We start from the raw sequence: 18,718 nt of genomic DNA on the forward strand, positions 1-18,718 counted from the left end.
TTGCAGCTTCTCCCACAGCTCAGTCATTCTTTTATGAAGTCCAGTCAGAGTCCCACTGAGAAAAGGCAGGCTCCAGCAAAGCTTTCCAGCAATGAATTGTTGTTCATGTCCCCTGTCCCCACCTGGAAACAAGGCCATTTAAATATTCCGTGTGCTCTGGGCAGAGCTCCAGTGAGAACAAACCTCTGGGCTCCGGGGCTGGATTAGGAGCATGTTCAGATAATGACATCTGAACACAGGATGGCTGGGAGCTGCAGCAGAGCAACCAGGGGGCTTTGAAAGAGAGAGGAGTCTAATCCTCTCTGCTAACAGGGAGGCAGCTGCTGCCAGTGCAGCGGGCTTGGCTGCTGCTCCTGGGCTCTCTGACAGTGCCAGGGAGGCACAAGGACCCAGCTGAGCCTGGCAAGAGCCACACGGGCAGGGTGAACCACAACAGCTTGGCATGAACCTCAGCAGGCACGGGCACTGCGCGGAGCCTGTCCTGCCCAGGCATTCAGCCACTTCCTCAAGCAAGAAGACAACTTGAGCACTTAAAACTTTGGGGTTTTTTTTCCAGTTTTTATTGAGTGAAAATGTCAAACCTTGCATCAGTCATGCAAAAAAAAAAAAAAAATCAAATAAATAAAACACATATATTAAATTTCTAATAGCACTAAATTCAAGTGGAAAAATATTCAGTTCTTAATAACGCAGGTGCTGAAGAGACCAGATTCAAGTAAATCAGAGCACACCATCCTGTTTAGGGTGTTTTTTTTCACTTTCTGCATTTTTGTCTCAAAACCTATATATATATCTATATATCTATATATATGTATATACATATAGATATATACACACACACATATATATGTGCATACATATTATTTTTATATTTATATATATACACATACATATTTATAAAACATTAAAAAGAGCATTGGTGGTTCAAGCATTTATTTTCCCCCCTCCCCCATGGAAAGAAAAAAAAACAACAACAAAACAAAATAAAATTACACATTTAAAATTCAAAATGAGCTAGCAATGGCTTATAGTCCTAGTGTGCAATATGGATATTACAAAAGGCTAGAATCCTCCCTCATTGTCTTTTTTTTTAATTTTTGTTTTTTAAAGTTGTTTTTTTTTTGCTACATTGGAAAATTTTTTTTTAAATTTTTTTTCTTTATAAAATTCCTTCCACGCAGACTTTAATCCAGTTGAGTTTGTGGCTAGAACAAACAATCTAGTCAATAGTTTTTATTTAATTTTTTTGCTCTTCAGCAGTGAATGGTAGCAGAATCAGGAGGGTCCATCTCAAGGTTTATTATTGTTTGGTTTTTATCTTGTTTTGGACAAAACAGTTCCATTTCCTCTCTCCTCTTTCCTCTTGTTATAGAGCCAGTTGAATCTCCCTCTCTTTCTCTGGTCATTCTTTGGACAGTCCCACTGATATGAAGCTTGGAATGACAAACCACCTGCTCTGACGGGGCTGTCGAGGCCCTTGTTCAGAAAAGCACTTAAGCTCGGCCTTAAACCTGGGCCCACCCAGACTCTTCTGCTTAAGGGTTTTGCTGAATTAAAGCCTGAACATGGCAGAATAAGAAGTCGGGTTCAACTTTCTTTTGTTGTTGTTGCAGACAGAGACAGGGTAGGAGTTACAGGGCTGGGGAGGCCGGGCTGGGGCGCTCAGCCCCAGCCCCTGCACAGGAGGGGACACGGGCCCGGGACAGGGGCTGCCATGTCAGGGAGGAGGAGGGTGCCTGGGGGAGGAAATGGTGTGCATAGATCAACGTGGGCCCTTCTGGCACACTCAGCCCCGCGGGCCCAGGGACAGGCTGGGGAGCCCTGCCAGAGCCACGGGCATCTCCTGCCCTTCCTCCCCACGGCTGCTGCCCCCAGTGCGGGGCAGCGGCTCAGCCCTGAGGCTGCGGGACGTGGCGGGAGAGGTGAGCCTGTCCCAGGCTGTCCCGGGCTGTCCCGGGCTGTCCCAGACTGTCCCAGGTTGTCCCATCCTGTCCCGGGCTGTCCCAGGCTGTCCCGGGCTGTCCCAGGCTGTCCCCAGGCTGTCCCATCCTGTCCCAGGCTGTCCCCAGGCTGTCCCATCCTGTCCCAGACTGTCCCGGGCTGTCCCAGGCTGTCCCCAGGCTGTCCCCATCCTGTCCCGGGCTGTCCCAGGCTGTCCCGGGCTGTCCCAGGCTGTCCCCAGGCTGTCCCATCCTGTCCCAGACTGTCCCGGGCTGTCCCGGGCTGTCCCAGGCTGTCCCATCCTGTCCCAGACTGTCCCAGGCTGTCCCCAGGCTGTCCCCATCCTGTCCCAGGCTGTCCCAGGCTGTCCCATCCTGTCCCATCCTGTCCCAGGCTGTCCCCAGACTGTCCCAGGCTGTCCCGGGCTGTCCCAGGCTGTCCCCAGGCTGTCCCATCCTGTCCCAGACTGTCCCGGGCTGTCCCAGGCCAGCTCCTGTGGGCAGGCACACCCGGGAAGCCTCGGGCTGCCCTGGCACCGGCTCCAGCAGGGCTCGGTCCTGCTCCACAGTCACTGACAGAGATCCTGTTGATTTTGGTGGCACAAAACAATCACATCTGCTCTGTGAGATGTGGCTTGTGTTAATCTAAGGATTCCTCCTGGAGCCCATCACCATACTATCTAAGTAGCTGAACACAGGGAAAATGTACAAGTACAGAACCTGCAGCAAATGCTAGTAAAGTAAAATCTTTTTGCCCCATCCCATTTTGAGAAATTCCAGGGCATCATTCCATCACTCTGCCCCAGGAACGTGAGCTTCATTCTATTCAAGAATGGGGTTGTGCTAGGAAACACACAGCTGAGGGTAGGGGATATACCAAACAAAACAAAAACAAACAAACAACAAAAAAACCCCTATAAAAATAAAAGCCACACAAATAGCTGATAGAGGAAAAGAACTCCAAAGAATTAAATAAACTACAAACTAGTGATAATATTTCATTTGTTTTCATTTGTTTCATCTCTACAAAATTCAAGTTAGAGTTCGGAATCGTGCAGGTCCGGTCAGTGCTGGGAGTGTGAAGTCAGCCTCAAACCACAGCATTAAGGCCCCCCCTCCCCTGCCACCCCTACAAACATACACTACATTGAAAGAGAGAAAAAAAAAAAAGGGAAATAAAGAGAATAAAAAAAAGAAAAAAAATTGCACACAATTAACCATATGTAAGGGCTATCCAGAAGGCAGGTGACACCTCCCCCTCCACCCCTCGGCATTGGTGGTTTCTCTTTTGTTCTATATATAGTAATAACCTTTACAGGAAAAATACTGTACAACTTTTTTTTTCCTTTCCTTTTGAAACATTAGCTGAACATTCTGTCCCCACATTTACACAGCTGAGCTGCTTGTTTATAAATCAGACCTGATCTGCACCAGTTCCTTAGGGAAATAACAAAAAAAAAAAGCAACCTAAATTTCTTCAGGCCTTTATCTGTTCAGGGTGAAAACAAATCCTGGGGATCCCTTAGAGCTGGAGTGCTCATGGAGCTGAGGAGGGAAGAGGGTGCCTGCATGGTATAAATTTTTTTTTTTTTAAAAGGACAAAGCTCAGACTAATCTGGTATATTTTAAAACTGGCACCAAAATAACTATCAGAATTCATACTAGTCCTTCTGGTGCCCTGGTGTGTGTAGACAAGCCCTGTCAGGCTCAGGCAAGGATTTGGGGTCAAACAGCTACTGTGGCACCTGCCAGAGTCCGGGACAGTGTCCTGTAGTGTGTGTTCCCAGGCCAGGCCAGCAAAAGACAGCAGGGAAGAGCCTGGAGCCAGGGGAAAGCCCAGGCTGCTGCAGAGCCCTGAGCCCTGCCCATCACGGGCCAGGTCTGGAGCAGGCCAGGAGCAGGCAGGTCCTGCCCAGGGTCCAGAGCAGGGCTGTCCCCCCCAGCCCAGAGCCGAGCAGGGCACCCCAGTGGGCTCAGAGCCTGCCAGAGTCACCTGAGATCCGTGTCTGTCACACGCTGGCGTGCCTGCAGCAGGGCTGGGGAGCAGGGCTGGGGAGGGCACTGTCCTGGTGCCCCTGCCTGCCCCGGGGCTGCTCCTGTGCCAGCCTGCTGCTCCCCGTGCTGCACCACGGGCCAGGGGCAGCTCACAGCCTCCTGAGATGGGGATACTGAAGCACCACAAAAACGCCTCACCTCCGCAGAGAGGAAGCACCTAGGGGTTGGGGTGAGATGGAACTGGATGGCAGAGTAACCCCAGTCCTCCAGTGTGACAGACCCTTTAAACTGCCTGCTGTGTTCTTCCCAGGTTACTTCAGCTAAATCCCTACAGTCAGAACAGCAGGGATGAGGAGAGGTGTCCTACAGAGAAAGTGTAGACTGAGAAAGTTTTACAATATAAATAGCATTCAAAATTATTATCATTAACAGTAAAAAGGATCTGGAAGAACAGAGGAGTGTCCCATTCCCACCCCTGCTCATTCATTAATGCATCCTCATTTATGTGACAATAAATACCCACTCCCACCCTGGCTGTCTGATGCCATTTAATGCTGGAGAAAGAAGGGGGAAGGGTGGAGAGAGAGAGAGAGAGAGAGAGAGAGAGAGAGAGAGCACACTCCTCACCCCCTCCTTCCCACTGGCAAAAGCTGAGCTACTTGTCTTTGTGACACCAATTCCTTTAATTTTATATATGTCTGTGTGTGTGTACATTATATAGAGAGACACACACACAAATATATATTTCTAAAATTCATTACCTCTTGTTCCCACCCACCCCCCTCCAAGAAGTGGAGATTATTATTATTATTATCGTACAACTGAAAACATGGAAAAATAAAACCCAGAAAGAAAATTGGGGGGATAGAGCCCCACCCATAAAAAAGGGTCCCCAGATGGGCACAGGCCCCACGCACCGTGCAGGGAGCAAGGAAAAGTAGTGGGTACCCTCAGGGTTCGTGTCCATAGAAAGGGTATTTTTTGCTGCATCCTGCCCCCTTGTTCTGGGATCTGTGGGATGGAGTGATGCAGCACCAGTCCTGCTGCCAACCGATCTCTTCTGGGGCCTGGGGAGGAGCAGGGCTTTCCTTCCTTCCTCTCTCTCATCTGTGGCACGGAGTTAATTTTTCATTTGCCATCCCCATCTTTGTTCTTGCCTTATGCGGGGTCCTCTTAGTAAATCTGAGTAAGAGAAAAACCAAACCACTGCCGCTGCTGTCTCTAGGATTAAGGAGAAGCTGCTGGAGCAACGGTGGAGGCTGAGGCAGCAGCCGGAGCTGGAGCAGGGGCAGGAGCTGGGGCTGGAGTGAGGGCTGGCTCGCCCTGAGGCCTGGAAGCATCGCCGTGGTCTGTGGAAGAAGCACCCTCCTCTGGTTCTCCATCTTCTTTAGTGGCCAGGCCCTCCGGGTCCGGCAGCGATTCTTCAGAATCTGTGTTCAGGTCTTCCTCCTCCTCGTCCTCCTCATCATCATCATCGTCATCCTCCTCTTCATCATCCTCCTCTTCTTCATTCATCTCCTCCTCATCGTCCTCTTCATCCTCCTGGGAAGAGTCCTCCTCGTCCTCCACGTCCCCGGAGCCCGGTGCCCCCGCGCTGCTCTCCGGCGCCGCGGCCCCGGCTCTGCTCGGGGCCGGGCCCTCGGCGGCTTCTGCCTGCTTCTTGCTGAGGTCCAGGGAGTCACTGAGGCCCACGCCAGCCGCGTTCTGCAGGAAGAACAGGGAGCTGTTGTTGTCAGTGCTGAGGTTGAGCGAGCTGTCCAGGTTGATGGAAGAGTTCTGGATATCATACTCAAGAGTGGAGTGGGCAAGGCCCTCGGGGCCGGGGGAGATGGCAGGCAGCTCCCCTCGCTCCTGCTTCTCGTGCTTGCGCTTGTGAGAGTCCATCTGAGACATGCCCACCACCGTGTGCTTGCAGCCGGGGTAGGTGCAGTGGAAGTGGGAGCATTTGAGTTTGTACTTGCAGTCGGGCACCTCGCAGTCCACGCTGGAGCTGAACTGGCAGAAGCCGGCGGCGCTGATGACGTCCTGCTTGCCGTGGTGCTTGCGGTGCGCCGTCACCTTGGTGCTGTCAGTGCAGCGGAAGCCGCAGCGCAGACAGTGGAAGTGTGTGCTATTGCCAGAGAACTGACAGTCTGGGAAGTTACAACTCAGTGAAGACTTGAAGCGTTTGAAGTCATCCAATACTAGGTTGTCAACACGGTCGTGGTGCTGGGCGTGCTTGTACATGTGGGTACGGCCACAGAACTTGTAGCCGCAGTTCTCCCGTGTGCAGTGGTAGTGGGTAACCTTGAGAGAGAACTGGCAGCTGGAGTCCTTGCAGTCCTCGTAGAGGTCATAGCGCCGAAATCCCTCCAGCATCATCCCTTCATCCAGCATCTTGCGTGAGGACGCGGTCTTGCGGCGCTTGCCAAATGGGGACATGTCCTCAATAATCCAGAAACGCTTTTTGGCCCCCGAGGCAGTTGGCATGGTGATGGTGTTCCCTGAGGAGAGAAAGCGCAGAGCGGTGTTGCTGACAGCCAGGTCTCTCCATCTCCAGCCCTCCTGGCGAGCTCTGTGTCTGCCAGGACACAGTGCTGCGACTGCTCCCACCCGCAGCTCGTCCCTCGAGCTCTCAGCGAGCCTGGACCCCAGCACTGTGGGCTGCCTGATGCCTGCTGGACATCACTCCCTCCATTTCAGCACATCCTGCCCTGTCTCCCATTGCTGCCCTGGCAAACCTGATCTTGTACAAATGTGAACTGTTGCCTCTCTGGTTTGCTACTTTCACAGTTTCTCTAATCTCTAGTCCCATTTCCCTCAAATCAGACTTTAACAGGGAGGAGTGGCTTGCTCCAGTCCAAGGACTGAGGTGTGTTACTGTAGCTCAGTGGGGTGGTAAGAAGAGCTGCAGTGTGCTAGAAGCTGGTACATGTGCACTGTTTTCCCCTGTCCAGGCTCTTGTAATACACTACAATTGCCAAGGACAGGCAGGAAGTGAAGGAAGATCCCATGCCTGATTAAAACTGCAGCGGGGGGGGGTGTGGAATTTATAGAAACAGGATGGACTTTGGCCAGGAGACTGCAACATCCCTCACTGTAATGAGCCTACATATTACAATGAGTGCACTTAGAAAGACAGATGGACAGATGTTCAATGGGGCTAATTCTCATCATCACTAGCCAGTGGACTCTGAGAGAAAATACCAGCTCTGCAACATTCCCTTGGGCCTCAAAAATTCCACGATGCCCCTAGTATAAATAAAGATCCTCATCTATCTTCCACTTTGATTCACAGGGCCAGCAGAACTGGCTAGTGCTCTGTCCCCTAGGATCACACTGACATCAGAGACACGACCTCAATCTATTAACTTTTTTCCTTCTCCACTTGCTGTTTCCAGAATCAACCCACAATCTCCAGTATCAACATGCAGCACAGACAAGGTTGGAGGCAAGAATTTCTCACCAGGTGCAGAACTGTGAGTGTAATTGGAAATTATAGCTTGCAACTAACACATCCTTTTTTTTTTTTTTTTTACTCTCTCCCTGCTGAAACTGCCATCTTTTAAAAGAGGCCCAGTTTGTGACACACAGGGCGTGGGGCCTGAGAACCCAGAGCAGCCTGCATCCTGGTCTGGGAGGCTGAAGGGACAGTCACTGTGCAGCATTGCCTCCTTTCTGCCAGGTATGACAGGTGACAGCCCCTCAGGGACAGCCCTTCAGGAGAAGGTGGCGACCACTGAAGGAAACCTCCCCACTCCCAATGGAGTGGTGGCAGGAACCTCCTCCCACAAGGTACAGTTTGTGGGATAAGCAAAGAACAAAAGGTTTTCCTGCACCATTTGTTACTGGCTCTGGTGCTCAGGCTCAGGACCCCAGCTCAGGTCACCCACGGTGAGACCAGCTGAGTGACACGGTGGAAACTGCATGCCAAGGCTGATTTAACCAGCTACCAGGGAAAGAATAACTTTCTGTCACTGGAGATTTGAAATTGGCAGGCTCCTAACTACAGAATCTGTGACCAATTTGCTCTCTGCTCCCCCCTAAACATCTGGTATTGAAAAATCCAGTTCTCCACTCCCAGCCAACTCATGTAAGTGCAGTGGTGCCTGGACAAGTCACTGCTGTCCAGATTAACTCCTTTTAATAAAATTACAGCCAAGCCATCAAGTTCTTTAGCATTAATTAATGTTCATATTGTCTGCCTTTGGATGGGAATATGGGATAATCCATCTTAAAGAAAATACTCTGGATGGGAAATAAGTAGAATTTAAATTTTACCCATTTAAAACTCTGTATCTACCCAGCTTTTAAAATAGTTCAAACAGATGTGCTTAAAACTTTAGTTGAAAACCAATTCTGTTTTCTCATACAGGTAAAGTTTTGGAGTAAGGGCATAATGAAGGGAGATGACACTTGGTGCACTCTCCTCTTTTGCCAGCATTCAGTCCCTGCACCCTGTGAAAGATTACAAGCCTCAATGGATATGATCCCCACCAAATCTTAATGGTAAGTATTTTCCATAAGGTTATTTCTTTAACCACTAATAATGTCAGCATTCAGCAAACTACACCAAGGTAAAAACAAAAGACACTTTAAAATATTTGATTAGAGGAAGCACAGCACAAGGTTAAAAATGTTTCAGGCTGCATGCAGTTCAGTTAAAAAAGAAGCAAAGATAGAGTTTCTCATTTTGTTAACTGGCACACACTCCTCTGGACAAGGCAAGGATCCTTCTCCTGCCAAGTCCCTTGAGAAAAACCTATGAACTGGAGTTGGAAACCTGTGAAGTTGGTTCTCCAGCCATACTCCCAACCTCTGACCTTGGATTTACACATTACTGAAACTGGCAGGAAGAATGACTGGGATACTTGAAGGCTGCCAGAAGCCTCATAAGTGTGAGCTTTAAGCACAAAGATGTCCTTAATTAACTAGAAAAGAGCTAGGAGTTGGGAAAAGAAGCCAAAAATGAGACACACCCTGAAAGCTATTCCCAGATGGAATGAGAATACCCAGCCTGAGACATCTCTGATCTCAGTCACACATGGGAATCATGGCAGCCCAAAACTGAAATCTATCTGTATTTTCTGCAGCTGATTAGAGCCTTGATAAATAATGAGTGTGAGAAACAGCTCAACCTGTCTGATGATGTCATCATGTGACTGCACTTCACTCCTCATCCTGGGAAGGCACCCCTCAACTTGTGGCTTCCTATGAAGTTTGCAAGATCAGTTGAAACACAGGAGCTGGGCACCTCATCAGACATTCACCTGTGCAGCACACTATGGCAGGCACTGGCTTGGCTGGCCTGGAAGATCTAACCAAGAAGTCCAAGTCCCATTAATGCCACGTGAGCAAAAGTTTGCTCTGTGGCCACTCTGAGGTCACCAAGACACTGAAAATGCACGTTAGCTGTGGATTTTGTTAGGTTTTTCTCACACTTAGGAATTGGTGGCAATTGCTCTCAGTTACTCATCCGAACGTCTATGGATGATTTGCTGTGGTTTGTTTCCCCTGGCTGTGGTTACTGTGTCAGCAGGGAAAAGGAGCAGGCATGGACGGGCCCTGGGGGAACATTTGCCAAGGCACAGAGTGGCCTTTGCTGCTCTGCCCACCCAAAGGTGCAGAGCAAAACCATGGGCAGGGTGAGTGGGGACCGAGCTGGGCACAGGACACGGAGAGAAAGCAAAGAAGTGTTACCTGCTGCATCCTGCACTAAGGGAACGTCACTTTTTACTGGAGGTGGAGTGGCAATGATGGGCGAGAACCCAGCGGTGCTGGCGGCAGGCATGACAATGCCTCTGCTGGCTCCCAGGGTGGCACTGAGCAGGGAGTACGAGAGACAAGATGGAGAGAAGAGGTAGGGGAGGCTGGGGAGGGGAGACCTAAGCAGGGCTTGTGAGAAAGATGGAGGCAGAGATGGTGGTGGAGGTTGTGGTGCAGTGTGGGTTGCATCATCGGCAGCAGCGGTAGCAGTAGAAGGAACCAGGCAGCCTGGAGAATGTGGAGAGAAAAAATAGCAGAAAAAAAAGGAAAAAAAAAGAAAAGAAAATAAAACAAACCAAAACCAACCAAACAAGAAACAAAAGAACTGAAATGAGAACCCAAGAGCAGAAGCAATATGATGAAAATGGAAAATACATTCACAAATGTATGAAACAGAACTGCAACAGAGAAGAAACAGAAGGTGAGGAATTGACAGCACCAGGAAGAGGAGAGTTGTCTCTGCAGGAAGTAAGGGAGCTTTATGGTATGGGGGAAGAGACACAGGCTTTCAGGCAGGAATTCTGGATTCATTTGGTCATTCTGGTCCTTGTTCATCTCTAGGGCTGCTGCCTGCTTCAGCTGTAAGGGTTCTCTGGCACTTGGGGCAGGTGAGCTGCTCCCTGCCTGCAGAGAAGTGGGGGGCATTTCCTAGCACTTGGGCCACTACTGGAACAGAAGAGTGTGCCAGGACCCACTGCCCCAGCAGAACCCTCTGGAGGTGCCATGATGTCCTGGGGCCAGTGCCAAGACCCAGCAGTGTGACTGCTCTGATGGCCTTTAACTGGGGGGGAGAGAAAATAGGAAAATGTGTATGGAATTAAAGCAAACTGAGACAGCCTGTGCAGAATATCCCACTAAACCCTGGGGAGGTACAGCTGAGAGATCCCTGGTCATCACTTCATGATGGCAGAACTCCTACCAGGCATCTGACTCCTGATGAGCTGACTGTAATGCAGGGCAGGGGGAGCTGGCTCTGATGATCCTGGCAAACAGGGCAGGAACTCACCTCCCAAAAGAGGGCATGGAGGGGGTCTGCTCCGTGCAACTGCACGAAGTGGAACAAGAGTTTTTGGGTGAGGAAGGGACCTCAGTGAGCTGCTTTTAGATGTTGCTTTCTGAAGATGTGACAGGTTCTATCCCCTGTGTATGTCAATCTGCTGTTGTGCTTCACCAGTACAATAAAGTGCCTGACTTTGGATGCTGCTTGAGGAAATACAAAGAGGTACCAGAGAAAATCCCAAGTACAGAAGGGGCCCACAGCTCTTTTTTACTGTTTTTTTTCTAAAGTCAACTATTCAAATATACCCAACTCCAAGACCCAGGATAAAAACCTCTCTTCATGGGAGGAAAAAGGTATGCTGCTAAGTTCCTGGATGCTTGAGGCGTATATTTTGCTGGACCTCTTCTCTCAGGTGCTGGAGAGAGCTGGGTTAGTGTGAGGCACTACTGAAGTTGGCACAGTGTGTATTTTAAGGTGCAACTGTCCCTTGGCCTGTTTTTCTGAGTTTCTCTGCCAGGAGAGCAGGCAGCTGGTGATCCGTTTCACACACACCCCTCTCCTTACCTGCTGATGTACTTTCATTGCCCACTGGAGTGCTGGAGCAGCTGCGGTCCATGTTGGAAGATTCAGAGGAGATGCCCCCCGGGCTGCAGCCAGTGTAATCCATGTACTCCTCTGTTTCAGTGTCCATCATGCTTGGGGGTCCCTGAAAGGAAGCTGGGGTTCCTGACGAGGCTGGGCTGGGTGCCATGCTGCCAACCTGGGGGAGATTTTCATTTCTTGGAGTGTGGCCAATAACCTGCAGCAGGAAAACACGACGGGGACTTTCACACCAAAAGCAAGATACCAGGACCAAAACCATCTGTCTGCACGTTTATCTCCCTCTGCCACAGCCCATGAGGGACAGCTGGCACGTGCTTGTGAGTGGAACCATTGCACTGGGGCTGGGAGCATGACTGCTCCTGCACCAGGGGCTCAGAGCATGAAACCTGGCACATGCATCCTGGTATGTGGATTGTGCTGCACTGGGAGCTGGGAGTGTTAATCTTGGCACCAGCATCCTGATGCTTCCCAAAGAGGAGGTGTTAATGTTGGCATTGCCCCCTCACCCTGTGGGTCCTGCTGCAGTCACATGCTGGAACCATGCCTGAGTTCAGTGCTGAGCCCCTGAAAGGTGGAGGTTAAACACAGCATTTTCTGCCCAGTGTGCACTAGAATTCTTAGGGTTAGACTCAGCATCTGCTACAAGAGTTGTGAAGACAAATTTATTTGTTAAGTCTTCCTAAGTGTGATTCTTGTACCTCAACTTTTTACAAGAGACCAAAGCTGCCACAACAGCAATACCAGTTCCTTAGCATCTGTGACTTCTTTAGATGCAACAGGAAATATCTTTAACCAGCACATTCAATTCTTCCACATCCTAAGCACGTTAATTTTAATAAGCCAATTGTATATATTGAAAGAGCTGGGAGAGAGTGAAAGTTGTAAATAATTTTAGTGTCCTTCTCAATGTTTTTTCTACAAAATTTACAAAGAAAAGCTGTTTGCACTAAGCAATGCTTTGCAATCAATGCTTCATCATCTTTACTCATCTTGTGTAAGTTCAGCCAGGTAAAGCTACCCTGGGTGTACTCCCACTGCCCAGCAGCATCCCCCAGAGCAGACACACATCCCTCAGAGGCTGGGTACAAGTGCCTTGGCCCTGCATCAGCTCTGCAACCCAGGGGGCCAACACTGTCTGTGGATCTACAGCTTCCACAAAAGGAGTTACCTGAGTAGGAACACGATCAAAGTTCTTCCCCAGCATCCTTCTCATGTGCTTCCTGGCATGGGATGTCATTTGGTGCTTGAGCAGGAAGGAGAACTGGCAGCCCTCTCGGATGCAGTGGAAGTGGCTGTTCACCTGGTTGTATTTGCAACCTGCAGACACAAAACCCACACTTATGTTGCACATGAAGGTTCCCACAGGGAGCAGGACCAGAGGGAAGATGATCAGACAGAACATTTTCAGTGGTCATGGGTTATTCAGAACAGTCTTCAATAAAAAAAACAAACTCACAATCTACTGCCTGCTGAGCAACTGCAAGAGAGGATTACAGTGTACAGAGATCTCAGACCTCAGCCCAGTCCATTCCTCTTTGTGCCATTATAAAGGCAGGAACATTGCCATTACATCTGGTAGTGCCTAATGCTCTTCAGTCTTAGCTAGTGCCTTTTCTTTTACAACAAGAAAAAAACCAGGACATTCAGCTGTATCACAGAAGCTACAATCAAAACACACGCTCATAATTAGATTAGAAATGAAAAGTTCTTTTTTTCCCCCCTCTAACTGTGTTCTCAGAAAAGCAGTCTCATATCATCTCCAGCTCTGGACAGTGTGTGTGCTCTGGTCAGACAGGAATGAGCCAGGAACTGTTTACTGCCACTCCAAAACTGTTGTGTAAGAGGGGCAGCCACTGAACAAGCAGCAATTGCTATGGGCTCTGGCATACAGCACTTCACAGGTTCTGCTCCTCGTGGCCACAGCCACGCGTGCCAGGCGTGCACAAACCATTAAGGGACAATCTCAAATCCCAAGGGACAGTCCCACACTGCTCTGCCTACTGTGGCTGTTTTCCTGCAGTGGGAAGGAACAGCACCCAGAGGTGTTATTCTGAACCTTGGTTGGTTCCAGCCTTTGCTCCAACCAGGAGTGATAGGGAAGATTGGGTCTGTGACACTGCCAAACCACAGTGAGAAGGTTTAAGTGAATCCCAGGCAGTTCAGGACAGACTTGTCTTTAGGAACTCCCATTCAGAGTCCTGGATTTCAGCTCCAGGTACCTCCACAGGAATCCATTCTGTTTTTTGTTGTTGTGCATTTGTTTTACCAGCTTTACACTGGAGGCACTTGGTTTTAATAACTGCTGCAGTGCTGCTGGTTGTTCTGGCAAGTGAGGCAGCCCCAGCCTGAGCCTGTGCCACACTCACATGTTCCCTCAGCCCTGCTCTGGGGGGCTGCCCTCAGAACACTGTGTGCCCTGCTGCTCACAGGGGCTGGGGAGGATGGGTTTGGAGAGAGGAGAGTAGCTTATTACATGTTCTTGTCCATCTCTCTCTGATTATGTGCCATTTCACTTTCAATATGCTGCACTAGCACTGGTTAAGAAAAAAAAAATTCTCCTAAGAGCACCCTTAAATTTCACCCAACACAAGCAGTAGGTCCAAAAGACGACAAAGTAAAGAAAACAAACACACACACACACGGCTTTGAAAATTAGATAAAAAGAAGAAAAATGAGGACGCTTTATATCCAGACAAATTCATATATACAATTCTGCATAGTACAGTTTCTATTCATTTACCTTGGGTCTATTTGTGAAAACATGCTTCAACCAGACAGACCAGGAACTGCTTTATGTTTTGTTGCCTTTCTTGTTTAGTGATTTAATGACCAAATACCTCTTAAGCATAACTTGCAGGTTCTAACTTATGGCATTCTTGGCCTGGGCATGGGACACACCACATGAGAAACGGAGCAAAACTCACCTAGTCTGCCACATTCCTCCCGCTTGGTAAAATACTTGAAGCCGTTGGCTGCCCTCCTCTCTGCCTTCTCATGCTTCTTCACGTGCCAGGGCAGCTTGGTGGTGATGTTAGTCACGAAGTAGCAGCCAGGACGCAGACAGTGGTAATGCCCTCGCATCCGGAATTCACAGTGCTGCAGGGAGCACACAGGCATGTGCTTCAGGCAGGTCTAAAACAAATGCACCCCCAACTGCCTGCTCTAATGCTGTCCCTTCTGATGTGTCAGAGGGGCCTGCACTGATGCTCCAGATCCCATTTTATCTTCCACAACCTGCCATGCACCTTGTCCCCTCTCGAGTCTTTTTACATTGCTCTGTGTACTCTGTAATGCACTATTCTACACTGAGCTATCCCAAAGCTTCCTCATGGCTTTCCCTGGATTCACCACAGATTTTTATTCTATGTCATCTTGTCTCTCAGATTATTCTCATTCCCTTGTCCACTTCACCCAAGTCAAAAATACACAAATGCATCATGACTTCCCATTTGATAAGAACCAAATGTTTTTCCAGACCACATAATTATGACTTCCATGGTTCTGTAGTAATGCCAAGAAAGCCACACACAGCCTCACTTCCTGCTGGAGAGTCAGTCTAGCTGATCTTCATCTCCCTCTCCCCAGTCCTGCCAGAACACTGCTCTGGAATGGCTCTTACCTGGTTTGGACAAAGACACTGCAGGGAGTAGTAAGCAAACTGGTCTCGCACATTCACCAGATTATTGTTGGGGTTGATGTGGTCCAGGCAGTGGGATTCTGCTTTGCCAGAGGTTTTGCACACATACTTGCAGTTCCCAAAGAGACAGTGGAAATGGAATTTGTTGGCGTACTTGCAGTCTGTTGCCAAGCAGGGATCACTGGAATACATCCAAAACCCAATCATCACCTTCACTCATTTCACACATTTGTTTCTTTGCCAAGATTTAATTCAAGGGGAGCCCAGCTGAAGCCTCTGTTCCAAACATGGCCCACAGATTTCCCATAGCCACCTTCCTCTTCAGGGAAATTGAGGCTGGCAGCATTACTACAATTCCACCCAACTACTGCACTTTCTTGGTTAGGATTATTAGAACACAGCAATGCACAGTGGGTTCTGTAGTTTCGAGGGCCACTTTTCCAATTTAAAGTTCAAAGGAAACACAACTCTTGAGCGTGGCCACTGCAGGATGCCAGGGCTTCCCCTGATCTGACAAAGACAGCACTGCCCCTCTCATCAGCTAATGGGTTTGGTACCTTCCACCCCCCACTCAGTGCATGAATTTCTGGCCCAATAACCCTTCACTGTCAAACACACTGCAAGGATACCTGTATTTCTGCACAGCTCTTGCAAGGGATAAAACAGGGATCAGTGATAGATAGATCACCAAGTTTATTTATCTGCAAAATTCATGCCTAAAAGTGCTCTCAGATGCACTCAAAAACCTTAAAGTACTTCCTGGACTTCATAGAAGTAATTTTCCATGAAGTCAAGCCCAGAGTACTTTCTAGACAGGTTTCTCAGTGGGTGAACAGCAGAGTGGTATTGCAGCTCTGAGGAAAGGTTGGCTGGGGAGGATAGAGGGAGGCAAATGGTAGCTAAAACTTACTTCTCCTGGAACTGAAGAAATCCAGGTTTGACCTGAGGCTTGGCATTCTCCAGGGAAGTCGTTGCCAAGGGTGAAGCTGCCAGGTTAGGCACTGATGCTGGGATCTGAGGCATCTGGGGTATGGTTGAAGCCAGCTGCTTCCAAGCAAGTAGTGTGGGAGCAGAGGGCATAGCAGCTGGATTTGGAGTGGGCACGTCAAGGGCAGGAGCACTGGCCATGGTGGCAGAAGCAGCAGATGGTGATGAAGGGGCCAGTGAAGCCTTATTCTCAGTAGCAGTTGAGAAGGGAGACTCAGAGTTGCTTTTCACAGTTCCACCTTCAGTTCGGAAGTGAAAACTGCAAAACAAGATACTTACTCAGACATAAATTCTTGACCATTTCATGTAATTTGATTAAACACCAACAAGAATGTGGCAGGAGCCTGTAAACGGATTGGTGTGGATTAATCCTAAAAGGGGCTCTGCAGACTTTGGGTAAGATTTAGGGCCATCCTAAATCATCTCTGAAGAGAAGGGAAATCATTAGGATGGGTGGAGACAGGTGCCAAAGCATGTTAAAATTAGAGAAACCCCAGAATCAGTGCAGTCACTGAGATCAGCTGTGGGGCAGCTTCCCAGGGCTGCTGGGAGAAGCCAGACATCTCCTGCAGTGAACCACAGGGAAGCATCCAACAGGAGAGACCAACCATGCCAGCAGATCTGTCTTAAAATTTGCAATATCTCCTTCCCTACAACCCCTTCAGACTCAGGCAAGTGAATGGCCACTGAAGGCCTTGCTCATTCTTTACTTGGACATTCCACTGCCTTTAAAAGGAACCTGGGGTGGTCCTGGACTGCAGTGTGCCCTGCAGAGCTTCCTCTGCTCTCCCACTCACTTGGCGTGCTTGATGGCTCCATCCAGGGTGCTGAACAGGGCTCCACATTCCTCCACCACACAGTGGAAATGCACCTTATGGAGGAAGTCACACTGGGCATCACAGAAATCCTTGGTGCCAAACCTGGCCAAAACAGACAAGCAGACATCTCAGGGAAGGCCCCAGGAGAGAAGTGGAGTTGGAAAAGACATTATTTCTGTATTTTTCAACTCTATTAGCATTCCCACAAACAACAGTAATTCTGGACCCAGAATCCACCCTTGGACATGAGGTTATCTCTCAGATGGGAAAGGTGAAGCATCATCTAACAGCAATTACAGCCTGGACTGCACAAACACTGCACAGCACCATCCTGATCTACAGAACAACAACCCTGCCATGCAAACCCCAGAGCAAAACCCACCACGTTCTCCAAGAGATGTCTTGTGTTATCTTGGAGCAATGGCCAAGAGGGCAAAACCAGCTCAGCATGGTGTCACTGCTCAGCCACTGCTGAGATCTCTGGACTTAATAAGTGCAGCACAAATACGTGTGATTTCAGGAAACTCCAGAATCACAGGGAATCAAGAAAACAAGTAAGAAACACTGGCAGGAAGGATTTGAAACTTAACAAGGGAATCTTGCATAATTAAGGTACAACAAACTACAGTTGCTCTGATGAGCAGGAAAGCAAGAAACAAACAGCAGCCTGTATGGTCCCAGGAGGGACCTCTCACCAATGGGAGGGTAAAGGAAAGAGAAAAAACTGGTACTGGAGAAGGAAGGTCTGTGGATATACAACATGTGCTGTCAGTTATGGCTTGCAGGGAGAAGAGGAAGGAAAGTAATTGTGGGGTGAGAGAAGAAACCACGTTATTGCAAACTAAAGGGGCTGTTTCATCAGAGACAAGAAGTGCTGAACCTAGAAAGAAGGCCTCCCACAAAAAGGGAGGTGATGAATCAAAAATGGCTGCATTATAAAATTTGCTTTGTATGAGAAAACTGAAGACAAAGCAGAGAATTTGGGATGTGGTGAAGATCTTCTAGAAGAGCAGATAAAGGGACTCAAACGGAAAATATAGAAATGCACAAATCAGTCAGGCTGGATGATGTATGTCCTGAAGTGCAATGGAAATTAACTCCCAAACTGATTACATTACCATTTGCTGGTTTTTAAGCCATAGAGAAATGGGAGGTACTACATAAGTGGAAAAAAATGAAGAAATTAAACAGTCAAGGTACTGGTTCTTTGAGGGAAAAAAGAAAAGACAAGTCATCTTTGGCAATTATCATACCTCTGGCCTTAACTTCTCCTTCCAGTAAAGTAATGGAACAAATATTAAGAGGGAGGAGAAAATCATTAAACATCTAGAGGATAAAGGAACCATGAGCAATAAACAGCATCAGGATTATAAAGAATAAATCTTGCCAGACAAATTTAATTGCTTTTTTTGATAGAATTACAAAATTAGTGGATGAAGGGATGCAATATATTTGGATTTTAGTAAAGCATTTGATTCAGTCTTGCATATGCTTAGAATTAATTCCAATTGGCCTGGATGTAATGCCACCTCATGGCTTGAAACTGGCTGAGGGACCATAAACAAAGGCTGATGACAAGCAGCACCACACTGAGCTGGGAGGAGGAGGCATTGTGTGAGTGCTGAGAGGAGGACTTGGGCTAGTCTGAGTTTATTTAACATCTTAATTAGTAATCTAGGAGTAAACAGTGTGTTTATGAAATTCACAAAGATACTAAACTGGGAGGAGGTGGCAATACCAGTGCAAGAGGAGAAAAAGAGCACAGAGAGGTTTGGCAAGACAAGGGGGAACGTTCAGAACAGGAGAATCATGTTTGGAAACACAAAACAAATACACCTGGGCGTGGGGGACTCCCTGAACAACTTTAAAAGCAATTCTGTGTCACAGAGGATGATAACCATGGTTCTATACATTATTCTGTGTAGATACAAACACATTCTGAGCTGCCTGTTTGGGGGCAGGAAGCTTGTTCTGTGGGGAGGGTGACAAATCT

At 48.4% G+C, this 18,718-nt stretch overlaps 1 protein-coding gene across 50 annotated transcripts in view; it reads right to left on the reverse strand.

Moving 5' to 3' along the window:
- Positions 1-1,068: 1,068 nt before the first annotated feature.
- CASZ1 (castor zinc finger 1) overlaps positions 1,069-18,718 on the reverse strand; it is a 269,195-nt gene continuing 251,545 nt past the window's right edge. For all 50 annotated transcript variants that reach the window (XM_064397406.1, XM_064397402.1, XM_064397423.1 and 47 more), the window contains 7 exons: positions 16,705-16,827; positions 15,831-16,166; positions 14,903-15,101; positions 14,208-14,379; positions 12,452-12,600; positions 11,245-11,479; positions 1,069-6,418 (listed from right to left, as the gene is read on the reverse strand). In XM_064397406.1, coding sequence (XP_064253476.1) covers positions 5,163-6,418; positions 11,245-11,479; positions 12,452-12,600; positions 14,208-14,379; positions 14,903-15,101; positions 15,831-16,166; positions 16,705-16,827 — 2,470 coding nt within the window. In that variant the 3' untranslated portion in view covers positions 1,069-5,162. The remainder of the gene's footprint in view (positions 6,419-11,244; positions 11,480-12,451; positions 12,601-14,207; positions 14,380-14,902; positions 15,102-15,830; positions 16,167-16,704; positions 16,828-18,718) is intronic.

The sequence above is a fragment of the Passer domesticus genome, chromosome 22, assembly GCF_036417665.1.
Source record: "Passer domesticus isolate bPasDom1 chromosome 22, bPasDom1.hap1, whole genome shotgun sequence".
Lineage (NCBI taxonomy): Eukaryota > Metazoa > Chordata > Aves > Passeriformes > Passeridae > Passer > Passer domesticus.